The sequence below is a fragment of the Xylona heveae genome, assembly GCF_001619985.1.
Source record: "Xylona heveae TC161 unplaced genomic scaffold L228scaffold_3, whole genome shotgun sequence".
NCBI classification, from domain to species: Eukaryota; Fungi; Ascomycota; class Xylonomycetes; order Xylonales; family Xylonaceae; genus Xylona; species Xylona heveae.
Window position 1 is genome coordinate 809,720 of NW_017264195.1, and position 27,888 is coordinate 837,607.

The following is a 27,888-nucleotide window of genomic DNA, read 5'->3' on the forward strand; positions in this document are numbered from 1 at the left end:
ATGGACCTCTTGTCATTCTTGGCATTCGGGCCCCTCACAACCTATAAGAGTCAATCAAGACAATCTATGACGGCTAAATATTAAATTCCTACCTCTTGGATGAGCCGGCCAGGCGAGCCTGGAGTTTGGGGACTTTTCGAAGTAGACCCGGCCTCTTTTCCTTTCATATCAGCAAAAGGGGAAGTGTCGTCTACCACATTTTCCGCCTTCAAAGGACTGCGAATGGGGGCCCCTGATGAGCGGTCGCTTGACGCTGACTGATGCAGACTAGCAAGCCTTGAATTTCGAAGCCATGCCTAGGTACCCTTAGATTTAATAAAATATGGGGGAGAAGAGAAAAGTAGGAAAGAATATACCCTTACGAAATAACCGTGATCTTGACGAAGATCAGCGATATGATACGAAATTATGGCACGCATTCTTTCAATTGACCAAGGCCTTCTCCCCTGAGGAATTGCTTGAGATTGAAGTTTATCGCCAATTGCATCTATCCGGTTTGTCAGCCTGAGTAGTCAATCATAAATGCAAGAGAACAAACCTTCTGTTTCGAAATTCGCGTTATTCATATCAAGCGGAGTTTGAGAAGCTTGGGCTGCTGAAGGGGCTTCTTCCTCCGGCAATGAGGCCATCTCATTCTGCTTCTGGATATTCGTTAGCATTGAGATTCTGCATTGCCCTGTCTATGATCCTTGACTCAAGCCCAACCTTCTCCTGGCCTCTAGTGCGTAGTCTCGGTCCCATTCGCGACTCATCATCTGAGCTTGAATTGGGAACAACCAGTCTCCTTGTTCTTGTCCCTTCCCTCATTATGCATTACAATCGAAATGAAATTGAACAATTCTGAAATCATTGAAAAAGTAGATGTGATGACTGGGAGAAACAAAAAAAAAGTAAAGCTTCAACAAGTAATGGAATTGCGAAGAGGAAGATACCAAAAGTTTCTAAACAGAACTTGAACAAAATGACATTGGAGAACCCGAGAAACACAGCATGCCTTGATTGGTAGTGTAGTGCCAGAGCGTTTAGAAGCGCCTTTCGGGTGCTGCAAGCAAATGTAGCATGATTGATATGCTAGGGATTATTTCCAGCAGCAATCATCAGCTCGGGCTCATTGTTCTGTTATAATGGAGCAGTGTTGAAAAAGCAATCCATGCAATAATATACAGTGCGTAGTACTCTTTGGAAGTTGGATACATTCACAGTGGTGATTCGCGTAGCGTGCAACTTTCCGCGCCTCGCGATAACATTGTGATGACTAAGCAAACAATTGGACATGTCTCATAAAATTGTGCCGGTTTACATGAAGCACAAAAATTAATTTCGCTGCAAAAATGCGGCATGAGCACGCATCGACTCCTGTGACTGCTCTTTCCTTTGTCCCAGAGTTTCATGGTCGCCTCCTCTTGGCCGGAGAAGGTCCGCGGCTTAGGGTCATTGATACCCGGAATGAGAGCATCTTGATAGAAAAGCAAGTGTTTCGCGCACAGGCAATCCATGGCGTTGAGGCTCGCTGGCAATTTGATCCGCAAAATAACAGAAATGCACAAATCCTGGTACTCATCTGGGGTGGACACTCCGTTAGATTTGTACAACTCGACTATGTTGAAAATGCATGCGCTGTCACATTAAATTGGTCCAGCAGTACAGTGGAAGCGTTGGCCTCGGATTGGATTTTGGCTGCAACTTTTAGGTCCGAAGGGACCGAGAGGGCGGAGAATGCATGTAGTGCAATCTTGGTTACTGCGCACAACGCCCTGCTCCATGCATATGTGGAAGGTGGCTTGTATTTGCAAGACGAAAAATTGCCTGTCATTTCTCACATTGCTTCTGGTTCACGTTCTATCCTCTATTCAGCGCATGTTTTGTTCTTTTCCGCTTCTCACATTGTTATTGCCTCTGGAACTGTGTTTGGAGATATTCTTGTGTGGTCTTGTTTCGTGGATGGAAAAGTTCGCCCAGTTGCTCTACCGCAATTGGACTATGTCTTCAGAGGTCATGAGGGATCTATTTTCGGAGTGCATATATCGCATGAGCTGTCTCATTTGGGAGGAGATGCTCCTCGGCGCCTGCTTGCCAGCTGCAGCGATGATCGTACTATAAGAGTATGGAACATCTCAGAATGCTGCGCACTGACGCCGAATCGAGAGCGGCAAATCAACGATGCCTCACATGATGAGTGTGAAACAGGCTTTGGACGAGATATTCCAGATGACATTTCCGGCGCAGAGCATTGCGGTGCAGTTGCGTGGGGTCATGCATCGCGAATATGGGGCGCGCTCTTCGTTGATATCGACGATCCCTCTCAGACAGCTTTTGGCATAGCAAGGATCATCTCTTTTGGAGAAGATGCTACATGTCAACAATGGACATTGACCTCCAGGCCAGATGAGGCGGCAACCAACAAAAAGAACCAAAAGCCCAAGCCAGAGTTTCCCTATGCGTTGACAAACGTCGAGTCATCAAACTTGCATTCAGGAAAGAATATCTGGTCGATGAGCTTGAGTCGTGACCAGCACGGAGATCTTGCCTTAGCCACTGGCGGTGCTGATGGCAGGGTGGTTTTCAGAACGCTGCAGCCGTGTTTAGGTAGCCAGGGCCTGAAGAAACCCCACTCAGAATCTTGGGGCGCGGATGATTTCCTAAAGAGTGCTACTGCTCCAAATAATAGCGAAGATAAAGAGTTCGTTGAGAGAGCTACTGAAGGTGAGTTATCGCAAATTCAAAACAATCATGGTTTCTATAGTGGTCAATAGCTCATAATATACAGAAAACAAGGTCCGAAAGCAGGGTGCTGTTGCCAGGGACGTTTTCAAATGCTACGCCTTCTTAGACTCGAACAAATTTATCGCTTCCACCAGTCAAGGAACAGTTTTCCTTGCAACAGCTCGAATTCTCTCAGAAGGTCAAACTATTAAGCGAGCTTTACTGAGGGAGAAGCTTGCCCAATTCGATGATTTGAGATCGTATTCTGTTATGGGCGCTCCTCCCAATTCTGGTCTTGCTTTCATCGGCGGTGCTACAGGGCTTGTGCGGTATTACGATAATCGATCTAAAACTCTCGGGGACTTGACAGATGTTGGCGGTAAAATTGCTGGTCTCTTTACCCACGAAATATCCGCCAACGAGTTCTGGCTCGTCATCACATGTTTGGGCTCGTTCATGGCTTATAGTGTTCGAGTGAGGCGTCAAGAAGCCGGAGAATCTATACCTGCTGTTGCTGCCACAGAAACGAAGAGGCTTGAATTGCCGAAAGGGTTCGTGGTAACCAGCGTCCGCTCCCTCGTCAACAGAGGGCTGTTGGTTGTAGGTTCCAGAAATGGGGAATTGCTGGTCTATCCCCTCTCTGAGGTCAATAGCGTGTCCGACCAGCAGGCCACCTTGACTCCTTTCTCTAGCTCCCGCGTAAAGATAGCGACCGATGCAATTACGGTCATTACGGGCCTCCCTCAAAGTTCGAATACACAAAACACCGAGTACATACTCACGGCAGGACGAGACGGTAAATATTCCATTCATGAGTTGAACATTATTAAATCGGATGACGGAGGCATCGACGCCCAATGGAGCACAGTTCATGTGGCGACTCCACCGTTTGGGCCGAATATCGAGGGTGCTTACTTTAATTCAAAGGACGAGCTTGTATTATACGGCTTTCGCAGCATTTACTTTGTTGTCTGGAACGAGACAACACAGAGTGAGCTTATGATTGTAGAATGTGGTGGCGCACATAGGAGCTGGGCATTCTCTAAGCTCGATGCAGATCCGAATTCAGAATGCGCATTGGTCTGGACAAAGGCATCGGAGTTGCAAATGCGGTTACAATGCGGCCCGTCTCACCAAGTTCTTCAAAATGGTGCACATGGCCGTGAGATTAAATCGCTCGCAATCTCGCCAGCTAAAAACCAGTCAGGAAAATGCGGAGGAATTGTGGCAACCGGAGCGGAAGACACTACCATTCGGCTCTTCCTGCGAAAACCTGTATCAGACCCTAACACTGGGGCCGGAGGATACAGGTGTGGCGCCCTCCTCAAGAAGCATAAGACAGGAATACAGCACCTCAAGTGGTCCGAGGACGGTTCCTATCTCTTCAGCAGTGGCGGCTTCGAAGAGTTCTTTATCTGGAGAGTCCGCGAAATCCCATCGATCGGAATCGGTGTCGTGTGCGAAGCAATCTGTCAGTCGCCAAGTGCCTCTCATGAACTTCGAATCACTGGATTTGATATTTCTGAAGTCAGAAAAGCAACGAGTAGAGATGATGCTCAAGAGTCAGGGTTTCTTATTACGCTTGTTTACTCTGATTCAACGATAAGGGTCAGTATGATTCCTTTATTTTAAGAGGCGGTTGCTAATAATGCTTTAGACTTATCGCTACTGGACGGGTGACCCTGAGAAAAAGGTAGAATTGCTCCTGACGGGCACATACAAGACATCTTGCTTGACACAAGCATATCATCTCATTGGCAAGGATAGCTTCCATCTCATAACAGCAGGAACTGATGGCTACCTTGGGTTTTGGGATCTTGGGACGCCTTTGCGCGATCTTGGCATTGTAGTCTCTGAGGGGAAATTAACATCTTCTCAATCAAGCCTAGAAGACCGCACAGCCTCATGCACAGCAAGCGCCAAGGTCCACCAAAGCACAATCAAATGCTTCACTGCGCACGAGATCAATGATGAAACGCTGCTGGTGGGGACCGGAGGTGACGACAATTCTGTTGCGTTTACTTTGGTGCGGCATCAACAAGGAAAGTCTTCTTGTTCACCATTACTCGTACCGAATGCCCATACCGCTGCCGTTACTGCCTTGGCTTCAATTGTCGATGTTAATTTCAAAGACCCGGCTGGCCGTAGGCGATTCATCTTCTTTTCCTCGAGCAACGATCAGAGATTGAAAGCTTGGTCTTTGGTTGTTGGTGAAGAATCAAACGGAGTTGAGGGCATGGAGGTCAAGCTCCTGGCCAACGAGTTCACGCCTATCGCAGATGTGTCTTCAATCGACGTCGTCCAGGAAGACGGAGAACCAATTCGTGTCATGGTCTGCGGTGTCGGCATGGACGTATGGACTATTCCCGAAAACACTTGAAGCAAGGCTAAATCAGGGGTCTTCCCACGTGGAGCTGTCTAGATTGAGGCTGTGCTACTTTTATTTTCAACTGCGGGAATAGGCTGGCGACCGAAGCTTAATCCGTTCAAGAGTCGACCACTGCAACGCCAAGCTATTTTTCTCCGAGACATGGTGACGACGCAATTTTCATAGCCTCTCAGCCACTGAGATACCCGGCAGTTGTGTACGGGAAAATCTATATCTTGCGAGATCAGATAACTAGCCAACTCGGCCTTGCGTCTGAAGGCAGGCATATCATAATTCGGCCTAAAAGAGCAGGAATGCCGTGTATATAGCATTTAGATTTGTATTTACGAGGACACGACACAAAAGTCATTTTCTGCTTAGACGTTAAATTATTCTAGCCTCAGAAAGCTAAGAAAATGAATTTTTCTCAATATGATATACACTGTGATTGCGAATGATTGTTGCAAGATTATCAAGATGAATTATGATCTTATCTGATTTCGTTTGACTTTATACAAGGTACATGGCTGTATGTGGAGAAGGCTTTGAAAGTAAAGTACCTCTGTACACTTTGTGCAAACACGAGCCAAGTGGAGAATCAATTTCCAATTTTAGTTTTTGTGCTCGTGCCTGGGGCTGCGTCAGCCAAGGGGCACTGTGCATTTGAGGAATGACCCACCCAACAAGTACCTAACCAGCAAAACAGTTAGCAAGGATACTTGTCCATCCCCTACCGGGAGACCCTGGAATTGCGTGGCAGATCCTCTCCACCTCGCACTTATTTTTCTCTTAGCGACCGACTCCGCCTCGCCCTGGCAACGCAATTCGCAGCCTTGGATTATCGTTGTAGTAATGGAGGTTAGGAAGTAGCTAAGATCGTCTGTGTCGTTACTCCGCCACACAATTATTGACTTGGGCTGCTGGCAGGCAAACGGTTTCACTTGGCATGTCACCAGCCTTGTCTGACACTTTTTACTTAAATGACGTGAATGCCCTTTTCTTTTTTGAATCTTCATTTTCATCATCATCACCATCATCACACATCTTACGATAGAACATCGCGATAGCTAGCCCACTAGCCAGCCTTATCGCTACGATCTTCACGACTGGCACGATAACAGTGACATAACGCGTTTGATCATCTTCAGAACGAAGCTACAGTACCATACTGCCATAGCTTAATCTTCGCGTTCTTATCCCGCGGTTTCAAAAGACCTATTTGAGTTTCCAGTCCAGGTTCAAAATTGTCATCATCATCAAATAAGGAAACGACTGCAACTGAAATTACGACAAAGCTGTACTGCGTATTGCAGCCGACAAGATGGGCAAAGCAGGCAGAGTAGCGTGTATCTTCACGCCCATGGCCCTGACGCTTGCGTCTTTGATCTGCATTATCCTCGTGGGCATGGGCGGAACCAACAAGAATTCTAGCACATTAAACAATCTCTACTTCTTCAAGGTATGTTCTCCTCCTGCCCTCCCCCGTCATCTCCCTCAAGCCATCGATTCTGACGATACACTTCACCTTTAGGCCAATGCGCAAAACGTAACATCGAGCCTAGAATCCCTCGTTGCCAGTGAAACAGGCATCAGCTCTTCGGACTTGTCCGCTGCATTGTCCAGCACCGGCACCAACCTGACCACCGCGCTGGGTCTCAAGGACTTTTACACCGTGGCACTATGGAACTACTGCGACGGCAGCATCACCACTTCCTCCTCCAGCAGCAACAAATCCAGCCAACACCAAGTCGACCACGTCGAATATTGTTCCCCGCGCAAGGCAGAATTCTACTTCAACCCCGTCCAAGTCTGGGGCCTGGACAACAGCACCAACTCCTCCTCGTCCGCCTCTTCTTCTTCATCCTCATCCTCTCAGCTCTCAGAAATCGAATCCAAAATCCAATCCGAGATCCACAGCTACCTGCACGACAAGATCTACAACGAGTCCTTGAAAAAGGGCCTAGCGACATACAAGGCGGTCGCGAAATGGATGTTCATCGCCTACGCCATTGCCTTTTTCGCCACCATCGCCGAGTTCATCCTCGGATTCTTTGCCATTTTCTCCCGCTGGGGCAGTTTCGTCACGAGCATCGCCTCGACGGTCGCCTTCATCTTTACTCTTGCCGCCTCAATCACTTCCACGGCCCTGTACGCTTCGCTCGCAGGCACCTTTGACAGCGCGCTGAAGAAATACGGCATCCACGGCTCCATGGGAAAGCAAATCTACGTTACCACGTGGCTGGCAGTCGCGTTCGCTGCCGCAGCCGGATTGTTCTGGGTCCTCAGCACCTGCTGCTGCTCCGGCCGCTCCTCTTCTTCTTCTCCCTCGAAGCGAGGCAGAACCCGCAGCCGTGGAGAAAAGGATGGTCCTATCCCCATGATGACCGGCGGGGCCAGCGGCACTGGCGCCGGCGCGCCTCTCCGGCCAGGCACCTATGGCTACGACCGTGTTCCGAGCCCGTACATGGGCCACGATGATGGCCAGTACCACGGAGGAGTAGCACCGGCAGCAGGAGCAGGAGGATTCCCGCCGCACACGGATTACACGGGGTATAATCCCAGCCACAATATTGGCACAGCTATGCCGTATGAACCATATCGGCACCGCGAAGCTGTTTAGTGTGTTTAGAGTTATACAACTTGGTTCTTATCTTCTTCTTGTTTCCTCTATCCATTAGCTTCTCTCTTTTTTTTTCTTCTCTCTCATTTTTTGTTCTCTTTATTTTCTTATTTCTTGGTGGCTTTTCCTCTGAATGGATCGCTACTATATGGTTACGGCGTTTCCTCTCTCCCTCTTTCTCTCCCGGTAACGATTACTTAAAGACGTATATTCTAGCTTTTAAAGCATCTTGTTACGATTTACGATTCTCAAGATGCATGCTAATGCTATCTCATGACCAAAAAAGAAGTTTACTGAAGAAGGACAAGGGGACTACACAGTCTAGATACACCTCGCAATTCATATAAATTTACACATGGCTCCCGTGATACCTTGCCAAATAGACAGTTCTAATACCTTGCCTAAGGACAATAGTGTTTATACCGTTTTCGTGATTCATCATAACTCCACCTATAGGTAATGTGGAATTCTACCTGCAAATGCAACATGCAAACAACATGCAACAATGTAATATCGCTAGAACAAGTTGAACGGGCGATTCCTGGGCGCTGGCCGCTGGCCGCTGGGAGCTTCTAGTCCGGCGATCGGATGGTCCCTATTGAGAGGTTAGTCTGAAGGGTTAGTCTGGACTCTTAGCATTCTCCACGGCCTCGCCGGGGAAGCTTGTTTTCATAGCATAGTAGTCATAGCATAGTAGTCATAGCACGGTGATGTTGAAAGAATTGAGATTCCGGGGCCATCTTGACTCCTTATATAATTGAGCTGCATGCAAGGGCTTAATTACTTATGCAAGGGTCAATTAATTGATGCAAGGCCCTCTCTTTGTTTCACGCTATGTTTCACTCGGAGGTGGACTTTGAACTATTTTGTATATTAAGGGTATAGGGTATAGGGTTACTGGTATGGTATGGTACGTATGGTATGGTATGTATAGTATAGATAGTATAAGAATTAAAATTCAGTCCGTTGAAGCTTTGCTTCTCCCTCCTTCCCTCCCTAAATTTGACTAACATAAAGATGATTTTTACAATAAACCTATGTATTCTATGTTGGAAATGTATCAACCCCGAAGCATATAGCATGAAAATTGAGCTAGATAGGTTAAAATATAGATTCTTAACCACAATTCTTAACTACATTACTAGAAGCTTTAACTGTAATTAGTGAGCATCATTCATGTATCAAGTCTCACGGGTTCTGGGATAGGGTGTTTGGGGGGGCGGGGGCTGCTGCCACGGGGGGCTGTTTCATGACACGATGCATACATCCAGGCCTACTTAGTCACTTACACCTTGCAGCAATGCAGCAAAACCCTCGCATGGAAGTGGTGATACCTTGCAGAGAGGCCCAATCAGGCAATGTCCACCTCTAGCGCGGTTCAAAGTATTTTTTATTATTGTTAAAAGAGCACGGCCAAATCATAGAGAAAACGCTGCAGACTATACCTCCCCCTCCAGAATCCCGAGGTTTTTTGAAAGAAAAAGATATTCCGATATCCTGATATCCCGATAAACACCACCGCTTATGAAGACCTAAAAAAAAAAAAACAAAAAAAAAAACACGAAAAGAAAAAGGAAAGGAAAAAGGAAAGGAAAAAGAAACATATCATTCCAGGAGCAGCGAGCAAAGTTGACGGGGGTATTAGATTGACGGTAAAAAAGGCATGGAGATCTAAAGTCTGGCATCAGGCCCATCGTTATCGACAAGGGCGTGCACATCGCTAGGTAAGCCGTCGACTCTTGAGGGTGGACGACGCTCGATTGTCTGCCGGGTGAATTGATGCCAGCAACTTGAGTCAAAGAGCGTTAGAAGAGGAAGAAAAAATGAAAAATAAAATGAATAAAAATTGACGAATGTGGGATGATGGATGGCTTACTTTGGAGCTTGCAAGACATATCTGCCCATGGCTTCTCGGAAGCGGCTCTTGTATTCCTTGGGGCTGGTCACGGTAGGCTTATTCTTGCCGCGGTCTTTGATCCAGGATTCGAGCTTCTTGTCCCACGTGTAGGTGCGGATGCAATCTGTAATAAAGGGGAAATGTAAGTGTCCAGTAGCCCAAAATATTTGGGGAAAAGAGCCAAAAGAAAAAGCTGAAACAAGCTTGGTTGACAAGCTTGGAAGTTTTAAAGGTGGCAACATACCAATGATACCAACGACGAGCTCCTTTCTGTTTTCATCAATGGCAATCATAAGACTGTAGTCCATGACATTTTGTCTTGCGAGAAAGAGCGTGTCATTCCAGACACTAGCGCGTAGTAATCGCTTCGAGTGCTCGCGTGCGAAGAGGGGCGATTCATAGATGAATTCGACCATGTTTTCGTCCAAGAGAACTTCATTTCGCTCCCCTGTGGACCGCGTATATCTGTTGCGCATGGATCCCTTGAGATCGAAGATCTGTAATGATAAGTAAAGTTAGTGATGTGACTTGGAGTTCATTCGGGATAAAAAATAATTCACATACCCTCGTTGGCGTTCGGTCATAGAATAGATTCTCCATTGCTAGTAGATACCAGTTGAATTCCACACCAGTGTTGGGATTCTTGATAATGACTTGATAGAATCCAAACATCTTGGCAATGACTGACGGTAGCTGTATTGATGTCAGAACAAAATTAGAAGAGGGAAATAAGGTTCCGGTACATACCTCGTGGAATAATGCTTCGGACATGATTTGAAAGTAGGCGGGTGCAAATTTCAAGAATGCTTGTGTTTCAATCGGCGATAGAGACTTTAACACAAATCGATCATCAAGCGTCTTGAGAAAAACCGATTTGGTCTTGCCGCCTTTGGAGTCCCATTTCAAGCATCGTGAAAATGACTCTACGATGCGATCAGAAACGCCGCATTTTCTGCGCAAAGCATCAAATTGCTCTGCATAAAATATCTTGCAAAGCATCTTGGCTGAACCTTCTTGAAACTGGTACTTCAGATGCGTCCCAGTGGACCGTAGCAGTGATCGCTCAACTTCAATCTGGTCGTTCTCCTCCGAAGTACTACTGGCCGGGCGAGGTTCGTCTTCCTGAGCCGCGGAATCATCTTTCCTTTCGCGGATTGCACGCAGCTTGGTCATATAATCCTCCGACCCAAGAGCAAACGCAATAAGTGAGCTTGGCTCATCTTCCCGGACAATAATGTCCGAATCTGCAAAAACGTGGTCCGTTGCTATCAGCGGATAGTCAAGGGCCGCCCACCCACTCGCGGACCGTTCAGCCCAGAAGTTGGTAAGCATCTTCATCAACGAAGACTTTTCATGCTTAGGCAGCTCAAGGGAAGACTCAGTCGGAGACGCAATCTGTGATTCATCTGTAGGCTCTGGTATATCATCCAGAATTGAACGCTCCAAATCGCTTACTTCTGGTTCGGCTTCAATCTCCGAACCGACTTGACTAGCATCCGGAACTGCTTCAGTTCGTTCGGGAACTTCGTCCGAGGTAATTTCTCTCGCAATCGTAGAGTCAGCTGGGGATTGAGAAAGAGTCGATGGCGGAGGACTTTGGGACAGCCCATTATCTGTTGCATTCATTGTATCCTGAGAATCTCGTCGCGGCTCATGGGTGGAATGGTCATCATCAGACGGCTCTCGTTCTTCGACGGCCTCGTGCACGTTGCGGTAGACCTCCACAATGGGCTTCGAAGAGGTGATGGGATAAGCACGGGATTGCCTACTTCCTGCAGCCCTGAGGCGTCGCTCCCGAAGCCTTTCTTTCTCGAACTCGCGGCTGAGCTGTTCAAAGTGTTTTGCCAAGGTGAAAACCTTGGAGTCTTTCCTTGCATGGTGTATAGATCGCGGGATGAGAGAATGACCAGCCGTGTGTTTAAGAGGTTTGATCGTATGAACCCCAAATCTCTCCGAGAATTTCTTGTCCCCTCCTTTAGACGATTCAGCAGAAACTTGGCGCGAAGAATCGGCACTACTCGAAGGTGATGGCATAGCCCTTGACCCAAGAGATGTAGTTGAAACGGCATTGGTTCTTGCTCCATTTCTATTCGATTCCAGATGAAGATGTGCTGGTTGGGATTGCATGCGATACAACGGCGGAGAGGCCGAGCCACTGCCAGTTCGAGCGGAAGCCTGAGCAAGTCGAGGAATGCCAGAAGCTTGGACTTGGCTCACTGGCTGAGCAGTGTTCAGAGCAGATTTACGCATCTGTTCCACCTTTTCTGATATTTTCGGCTCCAATGCTGAAGGGGCTTGCGTTGGAGATGCTTCAGGTGTCCCACCAGAGACCGGGGAGCCGTGGCCATTCTTCTGTTGCTCATCAGAGGCAGATTGCACTGAGGATGATGCACGTTCGGAAACTTCCACTGGCACAGCAAGGTCAAGATGCTGGACTCCTTTCCCGGATAACTCTTGCAAATCAACTTGAATGGTTCCGTTCGAACCAGACCCTGGAGAACCATTTCCAGGCAAGATCTGCCGCTGTGTATCGCTTTCCACGCTCTGGGCCGTTTTAGCTTGCTCATTCACAACAGAGGTAAGCACGTCGTGGGTTTCTTCAGGTGACATATGCGCCGGCTGTGGACTGAGCGCTATCGATGTATCATGAGCGGGCTTTTCGCTCATCTCAATTTCTGTACTACTTGAATCGGGGCCGGCTTCGACAGTGCCTACCGATGAATCATCTCGATCGAGGAAAATCTTTTTTAGCTGAAGAGCCGCTAGCCTTCGAATATCCCGCTCAGAGGGGAAGAAGTTCCTGTCAAAATCGGAAAAGGCGGCATCCCACTCCGCAACCTTCTCTTGCATCGCCCTGACTGCCCTGTTCAAGGGAATCATCTCAAAGTATTTTGAATCCATATATTTGTCTTGTAAATTCTTGATCAATTGAGAATGATCCTCATTTGCCTTTCTGGTAAGTCGTTCTATCTCCGCTTTACAGGCTTCAGACTTTTCGGGAGCAACACTTTCGAGTTTGATGCCTTTGATACGACTTTTGACAGAAGACATAAATCTATGTATTCTATCCTCAGTCTTTTCGAATTGCTCATTCTTGATCCTCAAATCATTCTCAACCTTCCAGATCACCCTGGGTCGAGGAACGATTATCTCCAACAGATTGATTGGATCGTATTGTATTCGAAGAGCGACATCTTTGTATCCGAAAAATCTTAGATGATCTCGGTGAATATCGTGAGGGCAGACGCCCGCTCTTGGGTGCAAATCGCTGCTCCAGAAAGCTAGCTCGAGATACTTCCCAAATGAATATTTCCATGTGCTCTCAGACATTGGTATCACCTGGGTTTCCGTTCCACAAACTCTACAACAATTCCACATCAGGATCGTGTCTTGCATACCGCGTAGCTTGCTCGGATAATGCTGGACGAACACGCTAACTTGAGCCTCGCCATGGACATACTGCCGATGGTGGTCAAACATTTTTCTCTCACAGCCATTGGCCATGCAAACGGTATCAGATCCAAGGCAGAGCTCTTCGACATACTGTCCCAACGTGCAATCTGCCTCAAAATCAAACTCGTTCCCATGCTCGTTGTAGAATTCTAGCGCGAGCAACTCGGGGCCAAAGCATGGGACAGTGGTGACCGTGCAAACAACACTGTACAACACCACGATGCTCTGGTGAGAAAAGGGGTCGAAAAGATCGCGATTTCCCGAGATGTATGTTTCCCATTGACGCTTCTGGGTTTTGTAGCTATGGAGTGCCTTGTCATACTCCGCATCGTGGACAGCACGCAACACTTCACGTACTTTTCTCGAAGCGCCTAGGACGGACTCATGAACCATTTCAGGTTTGATCAGATCGAATTTTTGTGATCTTTCCTTCTCGTCCATGACATTTTCCTCGCTAATGTCCTGATCTCTCAAACGCTTGAGATAAGCAAGCCGCCGCTCCTGTTCTCGAGCCCTCATAAGAAGATAAGGTTGCATGAATTTAACAAAAGGTGAGGCTGACAGAATGGTATTTTTGTGTTTCTCGATCATATCTTCATAGAATGTGGGCATTGGCACATCGTCCGGCATTAAAAGCTCGTCAGAGTCAGGCTGCCCTGCTAATTCGGTATTTGAGGAAACGGGTCGTGTGCCGGGGAGTCGTCCTGGGTTGCCGTCTTGAGGAGCGTTGGTCGCTATTGGTGTAGTACTACTAGGCTGATTGACAGGATACTCGTAAGACTTAGTTTCCAAGTCTTCGACTTTTGTGGATGGCGGTCTTTTGCAATCAGCAGGTTGCTGGAGGCAGGCATTGTTGCTGGGTGTGAGACTTCCTTCAGACGTGGAGGAAGGGATCAAGACGAATTCGTCCCTCATTAAGCAGGTCTCAAGCTTCAAATTATAGACAACGTATATCATGAACTCTGTAACCTTCTTGATCTTGCTCAGTGTGCCAAGGTCGGCTCCTCGAAGAACGATTGTGCAACCAAGATCCTTGGAGCAGCCCGAGAAGTACATGTAGGTTTTCTTTCGATTTGCTTGCACATACGTCTTCAGATGGAACCCCTCGCAGGTTCCAAGCTGGGCTGGCTGAATGGCCAGTTTGTCAATTGATGATATGATTCGGGCTTGAGTACAACGCGCCACAGCTTCAATGACCGAAGGTTTCACATTGTAAGCAGTTGCGATATTCGCTTCCTCGAGGAACTGGAGAGCAAGACCAGACACATTGCGTTGAACAAGGAGAAGCTGTGGGCGAAGAGCAGCGATCCGATTAACCAGATTCTCCAGAAATTCTCGCTCCTGGGATATAACCGGTTCGAGGCTCATGAAGTGTTGTTGGTGTCGAGCATATTCTATTGGAAAAGTGACAACAACGATCCTTGGATTGAAAATGCTTCTGGGCATGCTCTTCAGCGCCAGATTCTTGGAGAATACTACGCCAGAGACGTAATGCGTATCCCCTGGTCTGCCTCCCGGCACTTTCTTTAGCTTCACATAATGACGAATATCAATGTCATCGCCGTGACTAACGTCCGGATTGACATCGTCTGTGCTCTGGAGAAGGATTGGTAGAAGAGCCCTCTCCCAGCGTGACACACTAGGTACACCAGAGTCCTGTAAGAGCTGCTTGAGGAGCTTGCTGACATGCTGTAGGCTAGCATAATTCAATTCTACAGCTGGCGCGTCGACACCAGTCATCGATGCACTTCGAGTTAAAGTGGAAATGCGAGAAGCACCTCTAACAGAGTCATCTGCCGTAGGTGATTCAGCGCCATTGGCATCCCCCAGTCCCAAAGCACGACTGGCACCGTTTTGTTTGTTCATAGGAAAAACGCGCTGATGCGCAAGGTTCGCTGTGCTCAAGTTGCGCTTTCTCGAGGAGCGAATCATTCCATTGACCCTAGAGCTGCCAAGGCTGGCCTCATCTGGATCTCGGCCTAAACTAACGCCGCTGAGGCTCTTTTCACCGAGCTTCGATCTCCCCTTCTTTACGGCAGCTAAAAAGCCACCCAGTCCATTTCTCTCATTGCCCACACTACCAACTGGCATATCGCTGTTCAACGCGCCAAAGATACTGATCTGTTCATCAGGACTAGAACCTTCGTCTGAAAGGTAAGGCGCGAGGTCGGGATCTATGATGCTATCGTTGTGGAATGCTGGTAATATTGATGGCTTTTCATCCGCCACACTGCGATGAAATGGAGCTCGATCTTCCGCAAAAGATCTAAATCCCCTGAGGTGCTGATATCGCGAATGGTGCCGCTTGTGGCTTGACGAGTGCGGTCTTCCCGTTATGGAAGCCTTGAGCGATCTCGAGGAGCTTGGCCGGCTCAGCGGCCGAGGTCCATCGATCTCTAAGACCGCTGAACCGCGGCTAGAGGCATCCCTTGCTCTTCTAGTAGCCGGTATAGCCATCACTGGTGTCCCAGTAATGTTGTGATTTTGATCCGGCGGAGCTCTTTTTGAAATAGCTTGATCCGCTTGAGTCGAATTTGCCAGGACTGCATCTGGTGTTATATTTAACGTCTGCCGTTGTCTGAATGGGGATCCAGATGAAATAGTGTCGTCATCGGACACGTCCGAAGAATCATCATACCCATTAATGATCAGCTCACACGGTTTACACACTCGCACAGATCCAGGATAGTCAAAACGCCGCCCTGACACCAGGGAGGTGCATTTGGAATCAAATATTTGTCCACAAGTTCCTTTAGTGAAAAACACCCGTTAACAATGAAGCCGCATGGCATCTGACTAGGTTCTTACTCACTACAATGATGTTTTCTCCGAAATGTTGAAAACGTATCGCCGCAGCAGAAACAATCCTTGGCATTTTCATCTCGCATCCAATACTCTTTGCTCAAAACTTTACTACGCGGCTGCGGCAAGACTGCATTTAAAGGCTCCGGGTCAAAGTGAGGGCCTTTGGAGCTAACGTATCCTTGACGAGCTTGATTAGCAGCAGAGTAATCGTCTCCAAGCGATACCTGGCGTTCATATAATGGGGTGGTTGCAGGCAGTGATTCTTCGGCATCAGACGATGAGGTCCGGGAGATACGATATCCAGGCAGACGTGATTGACTCACACGCGTGGCAAGGACCGGTCGTTCATGGTTTCGAGAGACATCAGACGCAGCAGAGGATTTTCGTTCTGGTTGGGATCCTTCCGGCAGGGCCCCCGCCTGAGCGCTATTGGAAATCGATGGCCGATGGCTGTTTTGATTATTCTCTCCATACTTCGGTTCCGGAGAGCCTCTGGTTGTCGCGTGCTCAGAAAATGCGCTCGGCGTAATCAGCGGCTGCTTACTCAAAGACTCCTGTTTTCTGGACGAGACTAGATGATTGAAGGGATCTGTTTCAGGGGCATGATCTAGTTCTGGTTTGCTCGGACCATTCGAGCCGGAGCTGGTGTCAGCGCGAGAAGCTTTATCGGACCCAAGTGCTCGAGCCTGCGTCCTGGTATCTGCTTGGGCAGGTTGGCTGATTTTAATGCTGCTTAGATCCAGAGGCTCAAGACCCTCCTTTTGGAGACTGCCTTTTCTTGTCCTTTGAGGTTCACGACTCTGTGGCAGTGGCACATCCTTGCCTTTTTTGCCATCGCTTGACGTATTTCCAAAGCTTATACTTCCCTGATCCGAATTTCGGCGCTCTTCTGCAGTGTCGTTGATGGGCAAGCTACTTTCTGGTAGTGAATGATTGGAAGGTATCCTCGAACTATCTCCAGCTCCTTTAAGTGGCAAAGTATCAAAATGAATGTGGTTGCTGGCTTGAGGCAACTCCAAGTTTTTATTATTTTGAACGTGAGGATGTGAGATCGCAGAGATCGAGCCAGTTTCAGCATTCAGCGGCTTAATCGTCGGTGGGGGCAGATACGAAGTCGTTGCTGGATTCGTTTCAGAAGTAATTAGCCCCTGTGATGAATCTCGACTAGGGAGCGAAGACCGTTGCGAGGGTTGTGTCGCAGATTGCGCATCTGACTCCCGTACGACAGATGATTTTGCGGCCTTGTGCTCCGGTGGCGCAGAATACACTCCTGTTATTTCCTTTCCTCCGGAAACTGAAGCCCGAAATCGACTATATAGACCACTAATTCCTCCATGAACGAGGTCTCCAGTCAGGCTCTTTCCTTCCGCAGCAGTAACGGCTGGAGGTGGCGAAGCGAACTCATTGAAGGTTGTCAAAGTCTCAGACTGTGAAGCCGAACTGTGAATGTGATCAAGCGCCTGTGAAAGTGCTCCTTTGGACATGGATGAGACCGAGGCCAGCGAGCTACGGCGCGAGCGGCGGGAAATCGATGGTAAAAATGACGACGCGGAGGGAGAAGGGCTCGGAAGATCGCGGGACTGTTTCGAAGACATGGTTGTACGTCATCTGAGCAGGGGAGGCGATGCAGTCACGGTTATCACCATCAAAAAAGTATATCCAAGATCCTATGCCGGGATCGCGGAGGTCGGAAATGTGGCGTTGGGTGTGCAATAAGATGCGTCATCGGGTATGTTTTGAAAGCGCCATTCAAGCAAATAAAGAAACCAACTATCTCCCGTAGATCGTTTTGCTATCGACGATAAAAATCCTCTTGCCGTCTGGAGGGGAAAGTGCTGGTCCGCGTTCTATATGTGCTTATTTTTTTAGGTGATGGGAAGGGGGCTGCGGGTTGGTGTTTGTTGTATGGGGATGGGGGTCGGGATCGGCGTGGTGTAGCTACAACTCAGCGGGACTAAGTTATCTCTCTAGCTCAAGCTCCCCGTTCGTTGGTCCCAAGACATTAGTAGGGTCTAAGCTCTAGATTAATTTTATTCTCTTCCCCTCTTCTCCTCATTCCATTTTCCGGACTCTTTAATTTCTGATGAGTAGAGTACATAAATGACCAACTACGGTCACTCACGAATTCCAATGTCTTGCTCTGGTCTGGCCGTTCCACTTTTGGGTAAATTATGTCATTATCCATCTTTCAATTTGTCGGCGAATTTAAACTCCGATGTCACGGGATTGCGGGATGGTAGCCGCCAATTGCCGCGCTTCACCGTGTTCTGGACGCGTTCTTCCCTAAATAGGAAAAAAGTGAAGGTCATGAATATCAATTTCCCCCATTCACTATGACAATAAACATTCCCAGCCATCTCGTAAGACAATAGAAACGGACATGTCAGGCTTGTCTCATCAACTTCTCCTGACTTGTTCCTCTTCAAATCCCCATCCCTCTCGTCAGAGAAGAAAAGCGCGTCAACCATCGTTCTTGTGATTCGATTGATATCTCCGCTTTGGACTCTGTTTACTTGCAAAGTATTCTTCCTGCATATGTCCGATTGATTGCACGAGTCAAAGGGTGTTTCGCTTTTGACTCCTTGATCGACTCTTCAATATCCCCGGTATTGATGGCCAGGCCGGATAGCCGCCTCGGCACAGGAACATTCCAGATGAACGGTCTGACCAACTGGCTCAAGCCGTCTGTCGATGAGCAGTTCGAGTCTATCCTGCCCTGGTTACGGAAAAAAGTTCTCAATCGTTCGACTGCTGCTCGTCAGCCCCCAGCTCCTTGGAGTTATACTAGCGACAATTTACGCTATGCCTCGGTCAAGCCTCAAACGTTGCAGATTGTAAAGGTATATGCCACATCCCAAGTCGGACTTTCAAGTTTCACGTTCATATATTATTTCAACCGTTTACTAACTCGTTCTCAAATCTTAAGATCTTATCATCCAACCGTATCTGTAAGGTTTTACTCTCGGATTCCTTCTCGACTATTGAGGCTATTATTGCTGCTCAGCCGCCGTCGAGGAATCCCACTGTTACTGTCGCGAGCATTGGCGGACTCATCAGCATTTCACGCTACGAGCTCGTTTTTCATACGTTTGACTCAGTTTATCCTGTAGACATTTCGCTCTTCGTTCAGGAATCGGAGCTGTCCGGTTCCGAACGCTTTCATTGCCTTGGGCATCCCAAGCCTCTAGCCATGGCTGGGGGCACGGAGGCATTTTCTGACACTCCGAAAGCGGCAACTTCAGTGCTCAATCTGGGTACGAAATCCCCACAAGAGAATAAGCACTTCTCAACTCAAGGTGATGAGGTTTTATCCCATATCGAGAATTCGTTGAATATTGCTACTCAGCCTCCCTTTGTGGGAATGCAATCAGATGCATCGAAATCAGCAATTTCTCCATATACGCCTTCCAATCGCTCAACCCCCCCTCTCCCTACGACTCCAACAAGTCTTCTTTCAGGCCGCACCTCAAAACGTCTCAAGGCCGTTCCATCGTTGATGACAAGAAAGTCGGCCAATACGACTGAGGATCTCATGGGTCTCGTAGGTAGCAAGAAAGCTCCTACAGGATCCTGGTCGAGATTGGAGCCGGGCCCTGCCCAGGCCTCCTATAACGAAGGCAGCGCTCATTTCTCCATGCCGCAAGCAAAGCGAGCAGTGGACAGTCTTTGTGGAACCATTAGTCACAGCGAGGATGCTCAGCCAAAGCACGTCTCTGGAACTTCCCCTAAGACCGTTCATATCAAAGAAGAACCGGTCTCCCCGCTGATGGAATCTCAAAATTTCTTGTCTGGACGAGACTCTCTTCTAGTGAATGGACTTTCAGCGCAAGACTCCAGCGAGCTTCAACTTAATGCTGAACTCCTGCAGCATTATGCCTCTGAACAAGGAGAAAATACCGATTCAGGCATTTGGAAGGTCAGTGGATTATATGTTCTGATTGTATCAGAGCTGACATTTTTCAAGGGAATGGAATCGGTGCTTCGCCGAGATGTTGATATTCCCAAGGATCAGAGGAAAGTGCTTGACGGGGAATATTGTAAGCCTAATCGTTCAACCTCTTTTATCAATTAATACTGACCTGTTGCAGCTTGGCTTCCTCCAGAGCCTGGAACCGATGAACCGATGGTGCCTTTACCTAGCCATATTCTTCGATGGCTTGACGAAAAAGCCGACGACGCTGCGAGCGAGGCTACTATTCTCGAAAAGGAACAAGTTCCAAAACCTGATGATCTAAGACTGTCTTCTTCATCGCCTCTGCCTGAGCGAAATGAGACAGATGAGAACGTCGACGTCGGTAGTCCCGTAACGAACTGGTCTTTGAGTCCTTTACATCACAGACGTGATTATTTACCTCCCGACAGCAGCGCCGAAGTGATGAGAGATCGATCCATCGGAAAAGTTTCGAGGACTAAGAGGCAAAGGTCACTTTCAATGGATGAGGACATTCCTTTATCAAAGAAGAACAAGGTTCTAAACAGCGTTACACGGATGAACCACAGCTCCCCGTCAGTTTCGCCGTCACCGTCACATGATCGTGGCATGATCAAACATAGAGAACGCAACGCAAGAGGCACCGATACGTTGGCCCAACAGGGTGATTGCCTAGATGCCTTGCAGCAGTCTCAGGAAGATCTCGTTCATGACACACAGCCATCTTCCGAGACGCAACTGAATGTTGGCAAGTCTCCCAACAAGGAAATCCCCGAAGCCAGGCGGTCCCAAATCTCTCCGCCTCCAGTTTATGAGCTGCCCATTTTCATTCGTGGTTACTATAATTCAACTCCAATGATGCCAACCGATGAGTCAGACCTCGATTCTGATGAGGAGTCCGAGCCGGAGCTTCATACATATTATCATCCGACGGCAACTGGAAAAGGAGAGAGTGGGAAAACCGGACAAAGTAACAGGCAGAGCCCACTTCCTTTTGCCGAATCCGAAAATTCTTACTTACAGGTGCACCGGACACCTTATCAAAATAAAATTGTTTCAGATCCACCCAACCACATGACGGCAAAGGTTTCTTCAGAAGTTCGGGAAGTGGGATCCAACGACACATTTGTTTCAGGAACTTTCGAAGAAGGCAGGACTGAGCCCCAAAATGGGGAATTCAAGTCCGGTACTCAGCTGAGCACCGGTAGTTACATTCAGGACGCAGCCGGGAAAATTGTCTCGCAAAGCTTGTTTGTGTCCCCTGCTCAAGCCTCTGAAGCATCTATTTGCCCGCAAAATGGCAACAATGATGATATTCCTCTGGACGCCGAAGATTCAGGCAGCCGAAATATCCAATCCGCTCGCCATGCATCTAGTGATTCTCCGGCTGCTGGCCCGAATGCTGAGGCGTGCCTTGGGAAAGAGACTAAATTTAACTTTAGCCAAGAAGATCGGCACGTTGCCAATTTATCTGAGAGATTGAAGCAGCACAGGAGAGACTTTATGAAAAAGAGAGCCGGATCGCAGAGCGCCCACTCGTCACTCCGTACACCAGTTGATCAGCAGAGACTAGAGCCTGAATCTCGTCGTCCATCGCAGAATGGAAAAGCAGAGCAAGAAATCTCCAGGTTCAACTCAGATCCTTCTATTGCAGGAGCGGCCTCGATTCGATCATCACCCAAGAATGGGAATCTGCGCCGAGTGGTTGGTACACCACCCTCATCCCAGAAAATAGAGGATGCAAACGCTCCAATGAGAAATACACCTGGGAGCTCTAGCCATGCTGATGGAGTCAGTGACGACAACCGGCAACAGCCTTTGAGGCAGGAGCTCTGCCAGATTTTCCCTGGCACAAATAGTCCTCTGGAGCTCTTCCAGCACTTCCGAAACGCGTATCCTGAATATCAAGGAAGTTTCAAACACTTCTCTGGTGTTTGTAATCGTATCCACCAACTTACGGCCCAAGGCCAGCTCTTCCCTCAATGCTTATGGGACGATTTTATTGTCCGGCATAACACGGAATATCGCTCGTACCTAGCTGAGTGCCACAGCAACTTTGTCGATCCAGACAAGTATGAGTCATATTATCAGAATATCACCAGTATCCGCTATACTGGTAACATAATCACACGTCAAACTTTGAAATTGGCGTTACGAACGGCTTCGAGCTCAAGCTCAACCGGAGACTCTAAAGACCGTCGATCTTCTGGTTCGACCTATGAGGATGCGTTGACGGCACGGACTGTCTCATATTCGTCCAGCGTTCCAATTCTTAACGAAGAACATCAAGGAAGCCGGGTATCTAGCCGGCGCTCTGAACATCCACGTTGTTCTAGCCGACCAAGACCGTCTTCTCAACCTCCTCAAACAAATCGTCAGTCTGAGGACCGCCCATTGCCTCTCGACGCAGTCGTTTCATCCCAGGCGTCACGCAAACGATTGAATACGGAACACTTGCCATCCGATCGGCCCCATAAAAAGGCCAAGTCCATTCCCAAGACTTCGCAGCCTACTCACGTAAACGTTGAACACTTTCCCGGATCCAGTCAGAGCAACAAGTCTCGTCGATCGAGTAAATCAACCGCTCACTCTCCTCGTCACACTTCTAGTCGGCCTAGTTCTCGTTTGAGTCAGGGTCGCTCTAAATCGCCGATTACTACTACTGCTGCTGCTGCTGCTGCTGCTGCTCCTGTACAGTCAGCCAGAGAACGGTCATACCACTCTGCGAGAGCCGCAGATCCGCATCGATCCTCCGCACCGCTCGTTTCAAGTGCTCCTGCGCCTCAATCTGGCTGGTGGCAAGACACTAACACGCCGTTCAAAATGTTCGCACGCGCCTACACTAGTCTCAAGTCTGTCAATGGGGCAATTGCGGACGTTGACGACAAAGCAACCCGTCCGATCAATGTTTTGGAGTGGGAACTCTGATTCAGCTCTGACCCGAATTCATGTACAGACCTTGACATTCCAAGACGGTAATCTATTCGAGCTATCATTGTATCGATAAGCAGCCAGTCATAACTCGTTTTTTCCGTCTATCTGAACCTCAAAGCCAGGTGATGCCTGGTATCTGTTATCTCAGCCGTTGTCCACCAAATTATTTTTACGTCTTCTGAGGCCGTTCCTCAGTCTTTGTTCTGTTTACTTGGTTCTGAAAACCAGGTGTCTCCTCCTCTGGGTTATGGAGGAATTGTTTCAGCGTGAATTTGAGCGAGAGCATCACTGAGACGGATTATTCATGGTTATTTATTTTCAAAGGATTCTCTTTGCATAAATCCAGGCGCCGTTACTTATGAATACCCCTCACGCAGTTATTTAGTCGCTGAAGCTCAACAGCAAGAATTGAATGCAAAATGTTAAACTGAATGCAAAATGTCTTCTTATATCCAGTCTAGTGATAAAATCCCATCAAGTGACCTCCGTATCGCCAATGCCCAAAAACGCCACGCTAAAATAACAATTTTCAATCCCGAATGGCCAACGTCCAAGGCCAGACTGTTCCGATAACACACAACAGCATATCTCTGCCCAAACCGCTAAACCACACAACCACTTATCCAGACATGGCACATTGCAAACAAACGCGCACATCCGCAAGAACCGCACATGTTCCACAAACGAGCTTCCCACACGCTCGACATCGAAGGTCATCGGAATTATACCCACTTGCACCGGTATCCATCATTTCCATGTACTCCATATCTCCGGCAACATGCGACAGCTCTGCATCGCAATCCTCGCACCTCGATGTGTCCAAATCTCTGATGAATCCAGCAGCAGGACCACGGAATGGGTTTTCCACCATCGAGGATGTGGTCCTCGCTTGCGGCAACGACCAGAATGCGTGAAGAGAGGACTGTAGTGGAGATTTCCGCCTGCCTACTACATGCTGGTTGTGCGACGACTGACATGGCTGCGGCTGCGGTATCGATGATTCTGGAGGCATCTGATGCTCGGCGGTATGATGATGATGATGATGATGGGGTGGTTGGTGTTGTTGGGCGGCGAAGAGCTTTTGTAGAGTGTTTTCTGGAGTTGTTACCAAGGAAGTTTTAGCATTGTGTCTTCCATTGAATAGTGGGAGTTGGGATTGCAATGGGGGGTAGGTAAGAGTCTTCTTCCCAAAAAAAAAAAAAAAAAAAAAAAAAGGAAAAGAAGAGAAAGGAGAAAGGAGAAAGAAAAGAAAGGCCCAATGCGAAAAGAGAGCAGGAGTCTTTCTCGAACAAAGTGGGGCCTCCAATATAACAAGAGACATGAAATGATAGTTTACGGTCACTAACCATGAACCACATTCTCGTGGGGACGATTATCCCGAAACCGCTTGCGTGTTCGACTATTCAGATCTCGCGCACCCGAATAATCCATTGCATAATTCATACGCAAACCGTCTGTTGCAGCAGCAGCACCACCACCACCGGCGGCAAAAAAGGGAAATGGGCGGCTGCTGGGATTTGCTATGATTGTATTAGGTGCAGGTACCACCAGCTGAGGAAAAGGAATTGGTGCAAATGCAGGCGTAGGGCCCGGGACGGGACTGTGTGATGATTGCCGGAATCCGAATAGTCCGTCTATGCTACCAATGCTGCTGGCACTGCTGGTCGAGATGGGAGAAGAGAGAGAGCATGAGGAACGCTTTCGTTTGAGAGTCATTGCGTGTGGATAGGGTTGGTTGTTTGGATTGCAGATAATCAACGAATTGGTCCAGCAGGATTAATTGGCCGTAGTGTCCTCTGTAAATCAAGTCAAGAATTAATGTGTGTATCAAGCTATAGGGCGTATGGGTATCGAGGCAGCGACAATTTTGGCGTAGGTAGAGACTGGACATGTAGGATGGCTGGGCAAGGGAATGGATGAAATGGATTAGGTCAGGCCATGACGCGCGAGTGTGACGCGAACGAGAGACTGCGACGAGTCCCGGCTGTGCTAAAGTGCTGTGCTGTGGTACTTTGGTACGACACGGGGAACGCGTTCGAACTAGTCTATTTTGGGGTTATATATTGGATTCTAGTGCTCGGAGGTAATATATTAGTAGTTAGTTGAAGCTACAGTGATGCCATGCCAAAAGACTGGCTAAAGAGATGGCATAGTGAGCCATGATATAGCTGATCACAGAGGAGCCGAATATATTCATTATTTAATATGTAGCTTTACGATAGATTGTGTAAAACTATAGCGATGATTCAAGTAAACGATAACAGGCCTTATCACTATCTGGTCATCGTCGTCTCCCCACATTCAGCGATGACGACAGCCTGGGCTTCAACTAACCTACGTAGTTAATGCTATTTTATACCCAATCAGTAGAAGCACCAACTGAGTCGACTTCCACTGATGATACGGGAAATAACCCCGCTATACTTTATCGCTCTCACCACTATCCATCTACGCTCATTCGCTCTCTAATCTTTCGGCTTCTTTCCAGGCTTTTTCCCATCTAGCATATCATTCTGTTCAGACGTGTCTCTATCCGTAAAATAGAGCTCATACATACCTTACCTTAGATACTTGAGTATCCGAAAGACGATACATAAAGCCATGGTTCGACGAGAAGCAAGCCACGCTGGCTCGTGGTACACGGACGACGGGCCTACACTGTCCTCCCAGCTTGACCAATGGCTCGATCAAGTGCCCGACACCATTGACGGTGTAGGAGACATTCCCTCCAAGGGCGCCAGAATCATCATTGCCCCGTAAGTGTGCTGCCCCGCGTCGTGTACGAGAACTTCAACTCTCTTTGAAGCCAGACTGCTGACAGAGAACCACCTTCACATGAACAGTCACGCAGGATATTCGTACTCGGGACCGCCAGCTGCATGGGCATACAAGTCATTAGATTTATCACAGGCGTATGTTCTCAGCCTCTTCGCCTTCCGTCCAAATATTTGGTTCACTCCGTATAGAACATCTTGGAATGATAACAACACGGCGTCTAGAAAACGCATCTTCCTCCTCGGCCCCTCGCACCACGTCTACCTGTCTGGCTGCGCTCTCTCGCAATGCGACAGCTACGAGACTCCTCTAGGGGACCTGAAACTCGACCGAACCACTATCGAAGAGCTCGAAGCCACGGGCAAATTCGACAGCATGTCGCAATCTACAGACGAAGACGAGCATAGTCTCGAAATGCATCTCCCGTACATCTACAAAGTCCTTTCAAGGTAGTTCCTGTCCCCACCTCTATTGACTGTCCCATTGCCTTTTTCCTCTTATTATCCTCAAGCATCCACTCCCGAGACCCACCTAAGAGGCTGACCGCGCTGCTCAATCCATAGAAGTTTCTCCTCGCCCTTCGAATACCCCCTCCTCATCCCCATTCTGGTTGGCGCAACGAGTCGCCAGACCGAGCGGTCATTTGGATCTCTTCTCGCGCCCTACCTGCGCGACCCGACATCAGTCTTCATCATCAGCTCTGATTTCTGCCATTGGGGCCTGCGTTTCCGATATACATACTACCTACCTTCATTATCCACCTCCTCTTCTGCACACAACGACGACGACGACTCGGCAGATGCAACGAGCGGCCACACGCTCAGAAGCGGGGACAGACCGCCCAAAGACCCGCCCATTCACGAGAGCATTGCGCGACTCGACCGCTTGGCCATGCGAGCCGTCGAGTCAGGCTCCCATGGCACGTTTTTGAATAATCTGCGAGACACGGGCAACACGGTCTGCGGCCGACACCCCATTGGCCTCGTCATGGCTGCACTGGAAACGCTCAATCTCGATGCCTCGTCTGGTAAAGGCCGATTCAAGTTTGTCCGGTACGAGCGCAGTAGCGACTGCGTCCGGGTTACAGATAGTAGTGTGAGCTATGCCAGTGCTTTTGCCGTTCTGTAGGTCGTTTTTGCCTTCCATTCTATTCACAGGTCCTTTTTCTCCCATTCCATACAGATCTTCCCAAAGTCCTTGCTATCTAGATTCCAATATCTTATTATACACTATTATTTTATCTTACTATACTTTACCATTTTCATTTTACTCAAACGGCATTCGCTGCCCTTATTGTGCATTGTGCATTGTGCATCATTACGCATCGTTCGATACTTCTATAGACTTACCGTAGACTTACTGTAGACTTACTGTAGAATCACTATAGAATCACTATAGGCCACTCCCCCCTACTCCCTACTCCGATACCAACCTGCCTGTCTGCTGTATGGTCGAGAGGTGTTATACTCGTTCGAGACAGACTTGCACCGGACATTAGTAATGGTATGATACCGATCGGCACTCAAAAGACAAGGCAACAAGGCAACAGTAAATTAAATTAAATTAAATTTTACCTTCCTGCTACGCAATCTGAGCTATGTGGGCCAAATACCAGGTCTTCCACGTACCAAGTATACCAGGGAAACCGATCCCACTACAAAGTAAACACGTAGACACGTAGACACGTAGACACCAGAGACCAAGCCCAGGTTCGCTCCTACTGTGCTCAGTGGATTTGGACTTGGGCAAGCACAGTTCAATACAGCCCACCCGATGTGGAAGAACAGCTCGAGGTGAGTGGGAGACAATTGCAAAATAATCAACTCTTGGGAAAGTTTTTTTGATCTATGCGACTTTCTTTTCCTCATTCTTTTCATACTATGTCTACGGATAATACATAGTAAGATGATCGGCGACGGGGGAAGGGGAAAAGAAAAGGTAATGTCTGCATGTCTGCATGTCTGCAACGACAAAAAGAGAAAAAGGAAGACAATTGTGAGAGTAAAAAAAAAGGAGATGAAGAAGTATACAAAGAGTTCTTCATCTTCACCCTCTTTCTAAGCCGCGAAAAAAGGAACAAGAGGAAAGGGGGGAAAAAAGAAAAAGAGGCCATCGTTCTTTTGCGAGGGAACACATTCGTCGAGATAGACCCATGGAAGCGGATGAGACGGATCACAAAAAAATAGAGAGAGAGGGAGCAATAGAGGAGACATGAGATGGGAATCGCGAGGGCCCGCGAATAGAAAGAAATGCGTCCATGAAATTCAAGAAGAGTTAAATTTGAAAACCATGAGAAAATTCAATCCCTATATGACTTCTTCCAAGAAAAAGTAGAAGAAGAAGAAGAAGAAGAAGAAAAGTATGACATATAAAAAAAATGTGTGTGTAATCAAGAAAATGAT

At 48.0% G+C, this 27,888-nt stretch overlaps 6 protein-coding genes across 6 annotated transcripts; 4 read left to right on the forward strand and 2 right to left on the reverse strand.

Moving 5' to 3' along the window:
- Positions 1–1,327: 1,327 nt before the first annotated feature.
- Positions 1,328–5,432, forward strand: L228DRAFT_259433 (WD40 repeat-like protein). Its single transcript, XM_018334159.1, has 3 exons — positions 1,328–2,703; positions 2,768–4,311; positions 4,361–5,432. The coding sequence occupies exons 1-3, from the start codon at positions 1,332–1,334 to the stop codon at positions 5,081–5,083; spliced, it is 3,639 nt and encodes a 1,212-aa protein (XP_018189733.1). The 5' UTR covers positions 1,328–1,331; the 3' UTR covers positions 5,084–5,432.
- Positions 5,433–6,392: 960 nt separating this feature from the next.
- Positions 6,393–7,691, forward strand: L228DRAFT_266538 (hypothetical protein; the record flags this gene model as incomplete). The annotated part of the gene is made up of 2 exons (XM_018334874.1): positions 6,393–6,530; positions 6,603–7,691. The coding sequence occupies 2 exons, from the start codon at positions 6,393–6,395 to the stop codon at positions 7,689–7,691; spliced, it is 1,227 nt and encodes a 408-aa protein (XP_018189734.1).
- A 1,671-nt stretch (positions 7,692–9,362) lies between these two features.
- On the reverse strand, positions 9,363–17,441 carry L228DRAFT_266539 (hypothetical protein; the record flags this gene model as incomplete). The annotated part of the gene is made up of 6 exons (XM_018334875.1): positions 9,363–9,480; positions 9,568–9,712; positions 9,833–10,085; positions 10,153–10,281; positions 10,336–15,791; positions 15,854–17,441. 6 exons carry the CDS (start codon positions 17,439–17,441, stop codon positions 9,363–9,365), a joined length of 7,689 nt encoding a protein of 2,562 aa, XP_018189735.1.
- Positions 17,442–18,458: 1,017 nt separating this feature from the next.
- On the forward strand, positions 18,459–22,705 carry L228DRAFT_281284 (hypothetical protein; the record flags this gene model as incomplete). The annotated part of the gene is made up of 4 exons (XM_018335878.1): positions 18,459–18,686; positions 18,773–19,762; positions 19,811–19,883; positions 19,935–22,705. The coding sequence occupies 4 exons, from the start codon at positions 18,459–18,461 to the stop codon at positions 22,703–22,705; spliced, it is 4,062 nt and encodes a 1,353-aa protein (XP_018189736.1).
- Positions 22,706–23,014: 309 nt separating this feature from the next.
- Positions 23,015–24,601, reverse strand: L228DRAFT_281285 (hypothetical protein). Its single transcript, XM_018335879.1, has 2 exons — positions 24,058–24,601; positions 23,015–23,806 (listed from the first exon to the last, which is right to left on the reverse strand). The coding sequence occupies exons 1-2, from the start codon at positions 24,425–24,427 to the stop codon at positions 23,331–23,333; spliced, it is 846 nt and encodes a 281-aa protein (XP_018189737.1). The 5' UTR covers positions 24,428–24,601; the 3' UTR covers positions 23,015–23,330.
- A 487-nt stretch (positions 24,602–25,088) lies between these two features.
- L228DRAFT_245076 (DUF52 domain-containing protein) lies at positions 25,089–26,716 on the forward strand. The gene is made up of 4 exons (XM_018332076.1): positions 25,089–25,467; positions 25,555–25,623; positions 25,711–25,935; positions 26,050–26,716. Exons 1-4 carry the CDS (start codon positions 25,313–25,315, stop codon positions 26,612–26,614), a joined length of 1,014 nt encoding a protein of 337 aa, XP_018189738.1. The 5' UTR covers positions 25,089–25,312; the 3' UTR covers positions 26,615–26,716.
- Positions 26,717–27,888: the final 1,172 nt, after the last annotated feature.

Excerpts from the sequence above, each read along its gene's own strand:
- L228DRAFT_259433 (XM_018334159.1), top strand. The coding sequence starts at position 1,332 with ATGCGGCATGAGCACGCATCGACTCCTGTGACTGCTCTTTCCTTTGTC. Across the intron at positions 2,704-2,767 it reads CGTTGAGAGAGCTACTGAAG|AAAACAAGGTCCGAAAGCAG; the intron begins GTGAGTTATCGC and ends CATAATATACAG. Across the intron at positions 4,312-4,360 it reads ACTCTGATTCAACGATAAGG|ACTTATCGCTACTGGACGGG; the intron begins GTCAGTATGATT and ends ATAATGCTTTAG.
- L228DRAFT_281285 (XM_018335879.1), bottom strand. The coding sequence starts at position 24,427 with ATGACTCTCAAACGAAAGCGTTCCTCATGCTCTCTCTCTTCTCCCATC. Across the intron at positions 23,807-24,057 it reads CCACGAGAATGTGGTTCATG|AAAACACTCTACAAAAGCTC; the intron begins GTTAGTGACCGT and ends TAACAACTCCAG.
- L228DRAFT_245076 (XM_018332076.1), top strand. The coding sequence starts at position 25,313 with ATGGTTCGACGAGAAGCAAGCCACGCTGGCTCGTGGTACACGGACGAC. Across the intron at positions 25,468-25,554 it reads GCCAGAATCATCATTGCCCC|TCACGCAGGATATTCGTACT; the intron begins GTAAGTGTGCTG and ends TCACATGAACAG. Across the intron at positions 25,624-25,710 it reads TCATTAGATTTATCACAGGC|AAAACGCATCTTCCTCCTCG; the intron begins GTATGTTCTCAG and ends CACGGCGTCTAG.